General features: G+C 47.2%; 1 protein-coding gene across 1 annotated transcript in view; it reads right to left on the reverse strand.

Moving 5' to 3' along the window:
* lypc (ly6 domain containing, pigment cell) overlaps window positions 1-12,462 on the reverse strand; it is an 87,734-nt gene extending 75,272 nt beyond the window's left edge. The window contains exon 1 of the mRNA XM_041212421.1: window positions 12,389-12,462. Coding sequence (XP_041068355.1) covers window positions 12,389-12,437 — 49 coding nt within the window. The 5' untranslated portion in view covers window positions 12,438-12,462. The remainder of the gene's footprint in view (window positions 1-12,388) is intronic.
* Between the last annotated feature and the right edge of the window lie 4,771 nt (window positions 12,463-17,233).

The following is a 17,233-nucleotide window of genomic DNA, read 5'->3' on the forward strand; positions in this document are numbered from 1 at the left end:
AAATAACAAACAACTGACTGTAACACTGTGAAGATAACAAATCCCTAACTGTAATACTGTTTAAAATAACAAACACCTAGATGTAACATTGTGTAAAATAACAAACCACTAACTGTAACACAGTTTACAATAAAAAAAATCCCTCACTGTAATACTGTGTAAAATAACAAATCCCTAACTGTAACAGGGTGTAAAATAACACACTTCTAACTGTAACACTGTGTAAAATAACAAACACCTAAGTGCAAAACTGTGTAAAGTAACAAAACCCTAACTGTAACACTGTGTAAACTAACAAACCCCTAACTGTAACACAGAGTAAAATAACAAACCCCTAAGTGTAACACGGTGTAAAATAACAAACTCCTAACTGTAACACTGTGTAAAATAACAAACCCGTTACTTAACACTGTGTAAAATAACAAACTCGTTACTTAACACAGTGTAAATTAACAAACCCATAACTTTAATGCTGTTTAAAATCACAAACCCTAAATGTAACGCTGTGTAAAATAACAGATTCCTAACTGTAACACGGTTTAAAATAACAAATCCCCTCACTGTAACACTGTGTAAAATAACAAACCACTAACTGTAATGCTGTGTAAAAGAACAGATTCCTAACTGTAACACTGTTTAAAATAACAAACCACCTAACTGTAACACTGTGTAAAATAACAAACCACTAACTGTAACACTGTGAAGATAACAAACCCCTAACAGTAATACTGATTAATATAACAAACCCCCAACTGTAACACTGTGTAAAATAACAAACTTCTAACAGTAACACTGTGTAAAATAACAAACACCTAACTGCAAAACTGTGTAAAGTAACAAACTCCTAATTGTAACACTGTGTAAAATAACAATCTCCAAAATGTAACACTGAGTAAAATAACAAACTCCTAACTGTAACACTGTGTAAAATAACAAACCCCTAACTGTAATACTGTGTAAAATAACAAACCCCTAACTGTAATACTGTGTAAAATAACAAACCTCTAACTGTTACACTGTGTAAAATAACAAACTCCTAGCTGTAAGACTGTGTAAAATAACAAACCCCTAACTGTAATACTGTGTAAAATAACAAACCCCTAACTGTTACACTGTGTAAAATAACAAACCTCTAACATTAATGCTGTGTGAAATCACAAACCCCAAACTGTTACGCTGTCTAAAATAACAAATTCCTAACTGTAACATTGTGTAAAATAAGAAACCCATAACTATAACACTGTGTAAAATAACAAACCCCTAACTGTAACAATGTGTAAAATAACAAAACCCTAACTATAACAATGTGTAAAATAACAAACTCCTAACTGTAACACTGTGTAAAATAACAAACCCCTAACTGTAATACAGTGTAAAATAACAAACCTCTAACTGTAACACTGTGTAAAATAACAAACCTCTAACTGTAACACTGTGTTAAATAACAAACCTCTAACTGTTACACTGTGTAAAATAACGAACCCCTAACTGTAACACTGTGTAAAATAACAAACCTCTAACATTAATGCTGTGTGAAATCACAAACCCCAAACTGTTACGCTGTCTAAAATAACAAATTCCTAACTGTTACATTGTGTAAAATAAGAAACCCATAACTATAACACTGTGTAAAATAACAAACCCTTTAACTGTAACACTGTGTAAAGTAACAAACACCTAACTGTAACACTGTGTAAAATAACAAACCACTAACTGTAACACTGTGAAAATAACAAACCCCTAAATGTAATACTGTGTAAAATAACAAACAACTGACTGTAACACTGTTTAAAATAAAAAAATTCCCTCACTGTAATACTGTGTAAAATAACAAACTTCTAACTGTAACACTGTGTAAAATAACAAACACCTAACAGCAAAACTGTGTAAAGTAACAAACCCCTCACTGTAACACTGTGTGTATAACACACCTCTGACTGTAAAACTGTGTGTATAACACAGCCCTCACTGCAACACTGTGTGAATAACACTCCCCTCAATCTAACACTGTGTGTATAACACGCCCCTCACTGTAACACTGTGTGTATAACAAACACTCACTGTAACACTGTGTAATAACACACCCCTCACTGTAACGCTGTATGTATAACACACCCCTCACTGCAACACTGTGTGTATAACACATCCCTCACTGTAACACTGTGTGTATAACACACCACTCACTGTAAAACTGTGTGTATAACACAGCCCTCACTGCAACACTGTGTGTATAACACACCACTCACTGTATCACTGTGTGTATAACACACACCTCACTGTAACACTTTATGTATAACTCACCCTTCACTGTAACACTGTGTGAATAACAAACCCCTCACTGTAACACTGTGCGTATAACAAACCACTCACTGTAACACTGTGTGTATAATTCACCCTTCACTGTAACACTGTGTGTATAACACAACCCTCACTCTAACACTGTGTGTATAGCACACCCGCCACTGCAACACTGTGTGTATAACACACCCCTGACTGTAACACTGGTTGTATAACACACCCTTCACAGTAACATTGTGTGTATAACACACACCTCACTGTAGCGCTGTGTGTATAACACACCACTCACGGTAACACTGTGTGTATAACACTCCCCTCATGGTAACATTGTGTGTATAACACATTCTTCACTCTAACACTGTGTGTATAACAAACCCTCACTGTAACACGGAGTAATAACACACCCCTCACTGTAATCCTGTGTGTATATCACACCCTTCAATGCAACCCTATGTGTATAACACACCCTTCACTGTAACACTGTGTGTATAACACTTCCCTCACTCTAACACTGTGTGTATAACTCGCCCCTCACTGTAAGACTGTGTGTATAACAAACCCTCACTGTAACACTGTGTAATAACACACCCCTCACTGTAACACTCTGTGTATAACACACCCTTCACTGTAACACTGTGTGTAAAGCACACCACTCACTGTAACACTGTGTAATAAAATACCTGTCACTGTAACACTGTTTAATAACCCACCCCTCACTGTAACACTGTGTGTATAACACACCCCTCACTGTAGGACTGTGTGAATAACAAACCTTCACTGTAACATTGTGTAATAACACACCCCACATTGTAACACTCTGTGTATAACACACCCCTCACTGCAACACTGTGTGCATAACACACCCTTCACTGTAACACTGTGTGTATAACACTCCCGTCACTGTAACTCTGTGTGTAAAACAAACCCTCACTGTAACACTGTGTGTATAACACACCTCTCACTGTAATGCTGTGTGTATAACACGCCCTCACTGTAACACTGTGTGTATAACACACCCTTCACTGTAACACTGTGTGTAAAGCACACCACTAACTGTAACACTGTGTAATAAAATACCTGTCACTGTAACTCTGTTTAATAACCCACCCCTCACTCTAACACTGTGTGTATAACACACCCCTCACTGTAGGACTGTGTGTATAACAAACCCTCACTGTAACACTGTGTGTATAACACACCTCTCACTGTAACGCTGTGTGTATGATAAACCCTCACTGTAACACTGTGTCTATAACACACCACTCACTGTAACACTGTGTAATAACATACATCTCACTGTAACACTGTTTAATAACACACCCCTCATGATAACACTGTGTGTATAACACACCCTTCACTCTAACACTGTGTGTATTACAAATCCTTACTGTAACACTGTGTAATAACACATCCCTCACTGCAACACTGTGCGTATAACACACCCCTCACTGCAGCCCTGTGTGTATAACACACCCTTCACTGTAACACTGTGTATATAACACGCCCCTCACTGTAACACTGTGTGTATAACAAACCCTCACTGTAACAATGTGTAATAACACACCCCTCACTGTAACACTGTATGTATAACACACCCCTCACTGCAACACTGCATGTATAACACACCCATCACTGTAACACTGTGTGTATAACACAGCCCTCACTGCAACACAGTGTGTGTAACACACCACTCACTGTATCACTGTGTGTATAACAAACCCCTCACTGTAACACTGTATGTATAACTCACCCTTCACTGTAACACTGTGTGTATAACAAACCCCTCACTGTAACACTGTGTGTATAACAAACCCCTCACTGTAACACTGTGTGTATAACACAACCTTCAATGTAACACTGTGTGTATAACAGAGCCATCACTCTAACACTGTGTACTAAAACACCCTCACTGTAACACTGTGTGTATAACAAACCCCTCACTGCAACCCTGAGTGTATAACACACCTCTCACTGTAACGCTGTGTGTATAACACACCCTCACTGTAACACTGTGTGCATAACACACCTGTCACTGTAACACGGTGTAATAACATACCTCTCAATGTAACACTGTTTAATAACACACCCTCACTGTAACACTGTGTAATAACACACCCCTCACTGTAACACTGTATGTATAACACACCCCTCACTGTAACACTGTGTGTATAACACACCCCTCACTGCAGCCCAGTGTGTATTACACACCCTTCACTGTAACACTGTGTGAATAACACTCCCCTCACTCTAACACTGTGTGTATAACACGCCCCTCACTGTAACACTGTGTGTATAACAAACACTCACTGTAACACAGAGATAAAAACAAAAAAACTGCGGATGCTGGAAATCCAAAACAAAAACAGAATTACCTGGAAAAACTCAGCAGGTCCGGCAGCATCGGCGGAGAAGAACACACCTCTCACTGTAAAACTGTGTGTATAACACAGCCCTCACTGCGACACTGTGTGTATAACACACCACTCACTGTAACACTGTGTAATAACACACCCCTCACTGTAACGCTGTGTGTATAACACATCCCTCACTGTAACACTGTGTGTATAACACACCTCACACTGTAAAACTGTGTGCATAACACAGCCCTCACTGCAACACTGTGTGTATAACACATCACTCACTGTAACACTGTGTAATAACACACCCCTCACTGTAACGCTGTATGTATAACACACCCCTCACTGCAACACTGTGTGTATAACACATCCCTCACTGTAACACTGTGTAATAACACACCCCTCACTGTAACGCTGTGTGTATAACACATCCCTCACTGTAACACTGTGTGTATAACACACCTCTCACTGTAAAACTGTGTGCATAACACAGCCCTCACTGCAACACTGTGTGTATAACACACCACTCACTGTAACACTGTGTAATAACACACCCCTCACTGTAACGCTGTATGTATAACACACCCCTCACTGCAACACTGTGTGTATAACACATCCCTCACTGTAACACTGTGTGTATAACACACCTCTCACTGTAAAACTGTGTGTATAACACAGCCCTCACTGCAACACTGTGTGTATAACACACCACTCACTGTATCACTGTGTGTATAACACACACCTCACTGTAACACTTTATGTATAACTCACCCTTCACTGTAACACTGTGTGTATAACAAACCCCTCACTGTAACACTGTGTGTATAACAAACCCCTCACTGTAACACTGTATGTATAACTCACCCTTCACTGTAACACTGTGTGTATAACACACCCCTCACTGTAACACTGTGTGTATAACAAACCCCTCACTGTAACACTGTGTGTATAACAAACCCCTCACTGTAACACTGTTTGTATAACACACCCTTCAATGTAACACTGTGTGTATAACAGAGCCCTCACTCTAACACTGTGTACTGACACACGCTCACTGTAACACTGTGTGTATAACAAACCCCTCACTGCAACCCTGTGTGTATGACACACCTCTCACCGTAACGCTGTGTGTATAACACATACTCTCTGTAACACTGTGTGCATAACACACCATTCACTGTAACACTGTGTAATAACATACCTCTCACTGTAACACTGTTTAATAACACACCCCTCATGGTAACACTGTGTGTATAAAACACCCTTCACTCTAACACTGTGTGTATAACAAATCCTCACTGTAACACTGTGTAATAACACACCCCTCACTGTAACACTGTGTGTATAACACACCCCTCACTGCAGCCCTGTGTGTATAACACACCCTTCACTGTAACACTGTGTGTATAACACTCCCCTCACTGTAACACTGTGTGTATAACACAGCCCTCACTGCAACACTGTGTGTATAACACACCACTGACTGTATCACTGTGTGTATAACACGCACCTCACTGTAACACTGCATGTATAACTCAGCCTTCAGTGCAACACTGTGTGTATAACAAACCCCTCACTGTAACACTGTGTGTATAACAAACCCCTCACTGTAACACTGTGTGTATAACCCACCCTTCACTGTAACACTGCGTGAATAACACACCCCTCACTCTAACACTGTGTGTATATCACACCCGTCACTGCAACACTGTGTGTATAACACACCCCTGACTGTAACACTGTTTGTGTAACACACCCTTCACTCTAACATTATGAATATAACACACCCCTCCTGTAACGCTGTGTGTATAACACACCCCTCATGGTAACACTGTGTGGATAACACACCCCTCACTGTAACGCTGTGTGTATAAAAAAAACCCTCACTGTAACACTGTGTGTATAACACTCCCCTCATGGTAACATTGTGTGTATAACACATTCTTCACTCTAACACTGTGTGTATAACAAACCCTCACTGTAACACGGTGTAATAACACACCCCTCACTGTAATCCTGTGTGTATAACACACCCTTCAATGCAACCCTATGTGTATAACACACCCTTCACTGTAACACTGTGTGTATAACACTTCCCTCACTCAAACACTGTGTGTATAACACGCCCCTCAGTGTAAGACTGTGTGTATAACAAACCCTCACTGTAACACTGTGTAATAAAATACCTGTCACTGTAACACTGTTAAATAACCCACTCCTCACTGTAACACTGTGTGTAAAACAAACCCTCACTGTAACACTGTGTGTATAACACACCTCTCACTGTAATGCTGTGTGTATAACACGCCCTCACTGTAACACTGTGTGTATAACACACCGTTCACTGTAACACTGTGTGTATAACACGGCCCTCACTGCAACACTGTGTGTATAACACACCCCTCACTGTAACATTGTATGTATAACTCACCCTTCACTGTAACACTGTGTGTATAACAAACCCCTCACTGTAACACTGTGTGTATAACAAAGCCCTCATTGTAACATGGTCTGTATAACACACCCTTCAATGTAACACTGTGTGTATAACACACCCCTCACTCTAACAATGTGTACTAACAGACCCTCACTGTAACACTGTGTGTATAACAAACCCTTCACTGCAACCCTGTGTGTATAACACAACTTCACTGTAACACTGTGTGTATAACACACCCCTCACTCTAACACTGAGTGTATAACGTTCCACTAACTGCAACCCTGTGTGTACAACAAACCCTCCCTGTAACACTGTGTGTATAACACACCTCTCACTGTAACGCTGTGTGTATAACACACCCTCACTGTAACACTGTGTCTATAACACACCACTCACTGTAACACTGTGTAATAACATACCTCTCACTGTAAAACTGTTTAATAACACACCCCTCATGATAACACTGTGTTTATAATATACCATTCACTCTAACACTGTGTATATAACAAATCCTCACTGTAACACTGTGTAATAACACACCCCTCACTGTAACACTGTGTGTATAACACACCCCTCACTGCAGCCCTGTGTGTATAACACACCCTTCACTGTAACACCGTGTGTATAACACTCCCCTCACTCTAACACTGTGTGTATAACACGCCCCTCACTGTAACACTTTTTAATAACACACCTCTCACTGTAACACTGTGTTTAATAATACCCCTCTCACTGTAACACTGTGTGTATAACCTCCTTCTCACTGTAACACTGTGTAATAACACATGCCTACATCTCATGGTTAAGCTTTACTCAACAGCTTGGACAGTTTGTGCTTTTTAATTGTTTGACTGTGAAAGCTTCACAGTTGACCCTCCTTCTTGCGCCATCGACTGATACAAACAATTGCCAGCAGAGGCCACTGGAATGCTATCGGAAGCGGAACACTGACCTGCTCTTTACCCTGGAGCTGGTTTTGGGCCAGTTATTATAGCTCTTACGTTTTACTACAGGGTTACTTTGCTCGTGAACCGGTTGCAGGTTTATGTGCCGGCGGCTGAGTCCATTACAATATTACATCAGACGCAGAGACCAATGTGAAATGAAGCGCATTCTATTTATTTACACAGACAACAGAGCATTAATGTGATATGTGCGTCTCCAGCCAGACCCTACTCCAGACTAACGTTAACAATGTAGCCTGAGCTACACAAATATTGGGTCTTACAGTCACGTGGTCGATCTGCTCACAGTCTCTTAAAGGTGTATTACACCTCCGAATATCACATCCCTCCCCTTTACTTGAAAGTACAATTTGCAATCTTTACTATATATTAACTATTTATGTAAATAAGCTATTTACAAATTCAGTCTCTCTGGAGGCTTCTTCAAACATGTCAAATGTGGTAGCTCCACGACTTTGGATGGTTTAACTGAGGCCTCTCTCTCAGGAATTATCTGTCTACTTGTCTCCCCAGCAGGGACCTGTAAATTGGTCTTTTGGACTCTCTCAGCTTTATCAGGTGCAACAGGCACTTCCAAAGTAAGGGGAGTTCCTTCTACCTGTGGTGTAGGCTTCAAAGGGAATTCTTTCACCCTATCTCAGGCCCCATCACCTGCACTCCTCCTGCCTCTCCCCTCTTAGTTTGATAACACAAAGGGCAGCCCCCAGGCAGGTTCTGAGGACCAGGCTGTTGGGTGAGGCTAAATGCAGCACAGAATGATCAGCTGCCTTAATAGAAAAGCAAAAAACTGCAGATGCTGGAAATCCAAAACAAAATTTCAAAAATACCTGGAAAAACTCAGCAGGTCTGGCAGCATCTGTGGAGGGGAACACAGTTAACGTTTCGAGTCCAATATGGCTCTTCAACAGAACTAAGGAAATATAAAAATGTGGTGAAATACAAGCTGGTAGAGGGGGGCGGGACTGGTAGAGCTGGATAGGGGGCCAGTGATAGGTGGAGACAAAGAAGAGATTGCCAAAGATGTCACAGACAAAAGGACAAAGGGGTGTTGACGGTGGTAATATTATCTAAGGAATGTGCTAATGGGGACATTAAGGGTAGCAAGCTAGTGGCAGATGGCTCTGTTGGGGGTGAGGTGGGGGGAAGGGATCGAAATGAGCTAAAAGGTGGAGATAAAACAATAGATCGCCATAAATTTAAAAATAGGTGGGAAAAGAAAAATACATATATTTTTTTAAATTATAAATTTATAATTCCACTTTCTCCTTCTATGTGCCTTCTTTTGATGGGTTTTCTTCTTGGCAACGCTGATTTTAATCTCAACCTTCTTCCCAACTTCTCTGTTGGCCAGGCTAGGCTCAGCTGAAGTGAAGTTGAGTCTTCCAGCAGCCCCCCATCGGTCAGCTCCTTTGCAAAGCCAGGGGTCTAGATTTTTAAAGTCTCTTGGCTTCCAGGCAGCTGATTCTCCAATTCTCCTGTTTCCTTTTTTTATATTTGTTAGTTGTTTCCTGAAGAATGAAGTGTTTTCTCAGCTAATCGATTCTTTATCTCGGCCAGAGAAATGCTGAATTCTTCCCCTTCTCCCTCGTCTGAGGAGATTTTGCAATGTGCGAAAGTCCTTCAGCAGGTTTTCTGTTTCTTTTTGGAGGTTACTGACTTCAGCTCGATCTCTGCCCTGAAGCATCAGCTCTACAAGTTCCTTTTGTTGAGTCTTTACATTCCCTGCTTGACTGGGATCTCGGTAACCTCTCGAGATTAATCTCTCTTCACCAGTTTATCCGAGGAGAATCGGTCCTCTGCCAGCTACCACCATCAGGGTAGATTAACTGACTGGCTTCCATACCTCTTACTCGTCTGTCTTCACCAGTATAAATCTTTAATTTAGCCTCTGAATTTTCCAGCTTTAGTGAGTGGCCTCCTCCATTCAGATTTTTAAACGTATGTTCCCCTGTAGCTGTCGCCGATGCCCCTGTATCCACCTCCATTTGGATGGGTTTCCCATTGACTTCCACTGTCACATTGATTGGTTGTTTTACCCATTTTTAAGTTGTGTAGCGAGTAACTATCTGACTCTCTTTCTTCTGGCTCCTCTATTACACGGATTTCATGATTTCTGCCTTTTTAAATTGAAATTTTGTCCTAACCTGTCTTTACAATATTGCTAATGCACTCAGCACCTTGCTGAAGTCTAAATTGGTTTCTGACAACAACTGTTTTTCAATGGCGTCTTCGTTAATCCCACAGACTAATAAGCCTCTTACCGTGTTGTTGATCGATATCCTGAACTCACAGCGCTCTGTCAGTTGTTTTAAGGCTGCTACACAGCAAGCGACTGACTCTCCAGCGGCACCTCGAATTGAATTTAAAACGCTGCGCTGTTACCTAGAGTTTGGCTGAAAGTGGCTTTTTAGAAGGTTCACCAATTCATCAAAGCCCTTGGAATCTGGGACGTTGGGTGTAGTTAAATTACGAATTGGGCTGCATGTTTTACTGCTACAAGTTAATAAGAGGATTGCTCGCCTCTTCTCCTCCCCCAATATGTCATTGGCCAAAATGAAAAACTCGAGGTGTTCAATATAATGTGACCAGTCATCGGTGGCCCTGATCAAATGGTTCACTGTAGCCAAATTGTGGTATAGCGGAGGGAGATAACTTCGATGGCTATGGCGAGAGCTGTACTTACAATCGGCCTGCAAGGCTTGGCTGATTCACTACAGTTGAGTTTCCTTCGTATCGTTGGCTGGTTGCATTTTGCCTCGTCGCCAGTTGTTGTGTTTTACTTTGGGGTCGCTTTGCTCATGAACCGGTTGCAGGTTTATCTGTCGGCGGGTGAGTCGATTACAATATACAGCAGAAGCAGAGACCAATGTGAAATGAAGCACATACTAATTATTTACACAGACAACAGAGCATGAACGCGATGTGTGCGTCTCCAGCCAGACCCTACTCCAGACTAACGTTAACATGGGTGCCCGCGCTACACAGATATTGGGTCTTACAGTCATGTGGTCAATCTGCTCATACACTCTTAAAGGTGTATTACACCCCCGATTACCACAATAGTTGCCTCTGTCACTGTCCCGATCAGGTCTGTGGACTCGGGGAGATGATCGGTGTCGTGTAGCACCTGCCTGCACCTGTGACTCTGCTCCTGCTGTTTACAGACTCTGAGCAGATTCTAAAGTAAACTTCCCCTTGTCACGTCTTCACTTTAAATTCCCCAATGATCACAGAAAATTCCAGAATGATGGGGATTTTCTCAGTCTGGTCAACAGCAAGTCTGTTGTTTCCCAGTAAACACGCAAAAAAAAAGCAGTTACACAAATATGTAAATGCTGCTTACAGGCCGTAGTCTGTCTGTCTGTCTGTCTGTCTGCTGTCTGTCTGTCTGCTGTCTGTCTGGTTTGTCGGCTCTGCTGCCTGTCTGGCCTGCTACCTGTGCCTGGTCTGCTATCTGAATGGCTGTTCTGCTGTCTGTCTGGTCTGTTATCTGTCTGGTCTGCTGCCTGTCCGGTCTGCTGTCTGCCTTGTCTGCTGTCTGCCTTGTCTGCTGTCTGTCCGGTCTGCTGTCTGTCCGGTCTGCTGTCTGCCTTGTCTGCTGTCTGCCTTGTCTGCTGTCTGTCCGGTCTGCTGTCTGTCCGGTCTGCTGTCTGTCCGGTCTGCTGTCTGTCCGGTCTGCTGTCTGTCCGGTCTGCTGTCTGCCTTGTCTGCTGTCTGTCCGGTCTGCTGTCTGTCCGGTCTGCTGTCTGTCCGGTCTGCTGTCTGTCTGGTCTGCTGTCTGTCCAGTCTGCTGTCTGTCCGGTCTGCTGTCTGTCCGGTCTGCTGTCTGTCCAGTCTGCTGTCCGTCTGGCGTGCCTCTGTTTCTCTGACCAATCTGTCCAGTCTGCTGTCCCATGCCACTCAGCATCAAGTTATTTATGGTGCTGGTTCCTGTGATCCACCTCGGAACAGTTTACAACATGAACTGTTCGATAGGAACACATGCAGAGGTGGTTTGAGGCTCCCAGCTCCCAGAATTAGACTGAAATCACCGAAATTCAGGGCAAGCACCTGTAACAACCGGACATTCAGAACAGGACAAAGTTATTCCGATCCCTGAACCTCCCACCCCCGACCATCCAGGTTGCTGACGCCTCCAGCCCACTCCTTACCCTCCAAACACTTCACCTGCACCATCGCAGTACTGGGAGCTACAAAATGCCCTCACTATGTCTCAGCCTGTCGCAGAGGGTGAGGGGGGTGATGGAGGCACAGAGGGAGGCCGGGAGGAAGTTCCAGGTTTATTCGCCAGTCTGCCCTGCCCTGTTACTAGGGTTTGGTCCACTTACCCACGGCGAGGAACAAGAGGAAGATGGAGAGAGCCAGGACAGACTTCATCTTGACAGAGAGGCTCCCTCTCCCAGCTCACTCTCAGCAGGAATGGGACTGATTCAATGCCCCACCCCACGTCCCCTCCCTCTTTAATCCACCCAGTGCTGTCAGCAATTAGCTGAGGAAATCCAATTAAGGGTCGAGTCTTGTGGAATGAAGACAATTCGGGACATCTCATTCCCCAGGATGATTTTATTTCCTAATCTCCTTCCCTCGCCTGAATCTTCACCACCCCCACCCCACTTCTCCGTGGGTAAAGGAGGGGGGTGGGGGGGTGATTCTGCCTGCGGCTTTCTGCTGCCTCGCACCAGCGGCTAATCTTCATGGCCGAGCAGAGGGCAGCAAGCTATTTAACTGCAGGGGCATCACAACTGCATCCAATCCCCTTCTTCCTCCACTTCCACAGGCACTCACACACACACATACACACAAACTCACAATGAAACACACATACACACAAACTCACACTAGCACACACACACAAACTCACAATGAAACACACACATTAACACACACACACTGACAAACCCACACTTAAACACACATACTGACACACACAGAACTCTCACTGACACATACACGCACACACAAACTCACACCGACACACACAAACTCAAACTGCCACACACACAAACATACACATACACACATTGACAATACACACACAAACTCATACAGGCACACACACTGGCAACACACACACAAACTCACACTGAAACACACACACTGACACACACACAGACACTGACATACACATACACACACTCACAAACTCACACCAACACACTCACAAACTCACACCGACACACACACAAACTCACACTGATACACACACTGACACACACAAACTCACACTGATACACACACTGACACACACAAACTCACACTGAAACACACACATTAACACACACACAAACTCACACTGATACACACACTGACACACACAAACTCACACTGAAACACACACACTAACACACACACACAGACACTGACATACACAAACACAAACTCACACCGTCACACACACTGACACACACAGACACGCACACACTCATTTCAGCTTCGTTGACAGGCTTCGCGAGTCCTCCCCCTACATCTCTCCCCCCCACTAGCAGTTCAGCTGCACACAGCTGGCCCACGAGTGATTCTGGAGGGAGAAGTGTGTGTGTGTGTGACAGGGCCTTTTGGAACCTTGTATAAGCATTCTCCCACGCATGCAGATCCTTTCTCTATCACACTCATCTCAATGTCCTGAGCATTTTCAATGCTGCCTGCTGGAGTTCTCTTTCAGTTGTTAATCTGAACTAACCTGAATCTCCAACCACCCATTGATCACACTCCCATGCAGCACCTGTTCCTGCCCAACATGAGTCTTCTTTTACTTTTGGATTTAGAAGCATGGTGCATTCATTTTTAGCTTCCCTGTCCATTCCCCTCCCCCAGTCACCCATGTCCTTTCCCCCATCACTGTTGACCCCCCCGGCATCACCTTCCACTGCCAATTATCACCAACCAGCCAGAAACCTTTTCTTCCGGGGATGTCCAGGCGAGTGTGCACGTTCCCTACCTTTCTGAAAATCCCACCCCCATCCACACTGACCTCCCCGATCTCCTCCATCCTACCCTCAGGATCCATATCTGCCTCCACCCCACTAACTGCCCCTTCTACTGATACTGTTGAACCCTCACCCTCCCACCTTAACGGCTCACTCTGCCCTCTCTCAGTCGCACCATTCCCTCATACCATGCCCACCCTCATTTCGCTCTTCAGGAGGCAGTTATCAACCCCACAGGCCGCAGCACCTTCACCTGGATATCCCCACTCCGATCCCTCCCCCTCACCCTACCCTACCCACCAGACTCCTACCGCCTCAGCCTCTTACCTCCTGACTCCTCCCCGACACCTGCTCCAACTCCTCCCCTTAGACTCCTCCCCTGACTCCTCCCACCAGACTCCTCCCCCACAGACTCCTCCTACCAGACTCCTCCCCCACAGACTCCTCACCCTGGCTCCTTCTCCAACTCCTTCCCTTAGACTCCTCCCCTTAAACTCCTCCCCTTAGACTCCTCCCCTGACTCCTCCCACCAGACTCCTCCCCGATAGACTCCTCCCCTGACTCCTCTCACCCAGACTCCTCCCCCACAGACCCCTCCCCTGACACCTCCTCCAACTCCTCCCCTTAGACCCCACCCATGACTCCTCCCACCAGACTCCTCCCCCACAGACCCCTCCCCCGACTCCTCCCACCAGACTCCACCCCCACAGACCCCTCCCGGCAGACTACTCCTCTCAGACCCCTCCCCCTCGATCTCCTCCTCCGGAATCCTCCTGGCCAGACTCCTCCCGCTCAGAACCCAGCCTCCAGGCTCCTCCCCCGAACTCCTCCCCCTGTGGGTACCTCCCACCCAGGCTCCTCCCCCGAACTCCTCCCCCTGTGGGTACCTCCCACCCAGGCTCCTCCCCCGAACTCCTCCCCCTGTGGGTACCTCCCACCCAGGCTCCTCCCCCGAACTCCTCCCCCTGTGGGTACCTCCCACCCAGGCTTCCTCCACCGACTCCTCCTCCGAGACTCCTCCCATCTGGTCTCCTCCCAACTGACTCCTCCCGTAACCCCTCTCCGGACTCCTCCCTGACTCCTCCCACCCCTGACTCCACCCCCCCCCAGACCCCTCCCCACCAGAATTCTCGCTCTGGACTCCTACCCCCCCAATTCCTCCCCACCAATTCCTCCCCCACAATTTTCCCCTCGACTCCTCCCCCTCAGATTCCTCCCCCGACTCCTCCTCCCCGACTCCTCCCCCTCAGACTCCTTCCCTAGCCTCCTCCCCCCCGACTCCTCCCCTGACTCCTCCCCCTGACTCCTCCCCTGACTCCTCACCCCCCCCAGGCTCTTCCCTGCCAGTCCCCTCCCCCTCTGGATTCCTCCCACCCAGAGTCCTCCCCCCAGGCCCCTCCCTCTCTGGACTCCTCCCCCTGGACTCCCCTGCCCCTGGACTCCTCCCCCTGGACTCCTCCCCCTGGACTCCTCCCCCTGGACTCCTGCCCCTGGACTCCCCTCCCCCTGGACTCCTGCCCCTGGACTCCCCTCCCCCTGGACTCCTGCCCCTGGACTCCTCCCCCTGGACTCCTGCCCCTGGACTCCTGCCCCTGGACTCCCCTGCCCCTGGACTCCTGCCCCTGGACTCCTCCCCCTGGACTCCTGCCCCTGGACTCCTGCCCCTGGACTCCTCCCCCTGGACTCCTGCCCCTGGACTCCTCCCTCTGGACTCCTCCCCCTGGACTCCCCTGCCCCTGGACTCCTGCCCCTGGACTCCTCCCCCTGGACTTCTCCCCCTGGACTCCCCTGCCCCTGGCCTCCTCCCCCTGGACTCCTGCCCCTGGACTCCTCCCCCTGGACTCCTCCCCCTGGACTCCTGCCCCTGGACTCCTCCCCCTGGACTCCCCTGCCCCTGGACTCCTCCCCCTGGACTCCTCCCCCTGGACTCCTGCCCCTGGACTCCTCCCCCTGGACTCCTCCCCCTGGACTCCTCCCCCTGGACTCCTGCCCCTGGACTCCTCCCCCTGGACTCCCCTGCCCCTGGACTCCTCCCCCTGGACTCCTCCCCCTGGACTCCTCCCCCTGGACTCCTGCCCCTGGACTCCTGCCCCTGGACTCCTCCCCCTGGACTCCTCCCCCTGGACTCCTCTTCCTGGACTCCTCCCCCTGGACTCCTCCCCCTGGACTCCTGCCCCTGGACTCCTCCCCCTGGACTCCTCCCCCTGGACTCCTCTCCCTGGACTCCTCCCCCTGGACTCCTGCCCCTGGACTCCTCCCCCTGGACTCCTGCCCCTGGACTCCTCCCCCTGGACTCCTCCCCCTGGACTCCTGCCCCTGGACTCCTGCCCCTGGACTCCTCCCCCTGGACTCCTCCCCCTGGACTCCTCCCCCTGGACTCCTGCCCCTGGACTCCTCCCCCTGGACTCCTCCCCCTGGACTCCTCCCCCTGGACTCCTCCCCCTGGACTCCTGCCCCTGGACTCCTCCCCCTGGACTCCTCCCCCGCCTTATTCCTGACTCTTTCCTCCTTCCTTGTTCATTCCCCCCTCTGGACTCTTGCCCTTACACTTACCTCCCCATTACCCCTCCTCCCCCGTACTCCCTCCACACTGACATCACCCCCCCGACACCTTCATTTTCCCCCTCCCAACCTCCCCCCTCCCCCCACAACCTGACACATCTTCCTCTCCCACTCGCACCTAGACCTTCCTCTGCACCCTCTTGGTACATCTTCCTCTCCCACTCGCACCTAGACCTTCCTCTGCACCCTCTTGGTACATCTTCCTCTGCCACTCACAGCTGGATCTTCCTCTCCACCCCCTCAATGATCATTCGTAGCAGAACATGGCCAAGACACTGAAGTCCCGAAACAGTCCCCAACAGTGATTTTGCGCCCTCCGTGAGCTGCTTTGCGGCGGAACCATGTCCATGAGAATCCACCCAGCAAGCCGTGGACGTTCCTCCAGGTTCCCGTGGCTGTCGGGGTCCAGCATCGTCTGCTCCTTGAATGTCCACAATGTGAGCAAGGCCCTGGTGGGTAAATCCTGACTCCTGCACGTCACACTTGTCAAGACGTGTTCTGCACCGACGTGTTTTCCTGCTGATGTGGGCGGTAAATTTGATGTTGGGGGGGATGATTCCGGTGAGCTGGGCTTATAATGATATGCAGACGTATTACAATGAAGTTCCTGACGTGCGGCGGTGGGAAATGCGGCCCGCCATTGACAGGCACAACAGACGATTGCAAACTAGTTTCACAACCTCG

Source organism: Carcharodon carcharias, chromosome 19 (assembly GCF_017639515.1).
Source record: "Carcharodon carcharias isolate sCarCar2 chromosome 19, sCarCar2.pri, whole genome shotgun sequence".
Taxonomy (NCBI): domain Eukaryota; kingdom Metazoa; phylum Chordata; class Chondrichthyes; order Lamniformes; family Lamnidae; genus Carcharodon; species Carcharodon carcharias.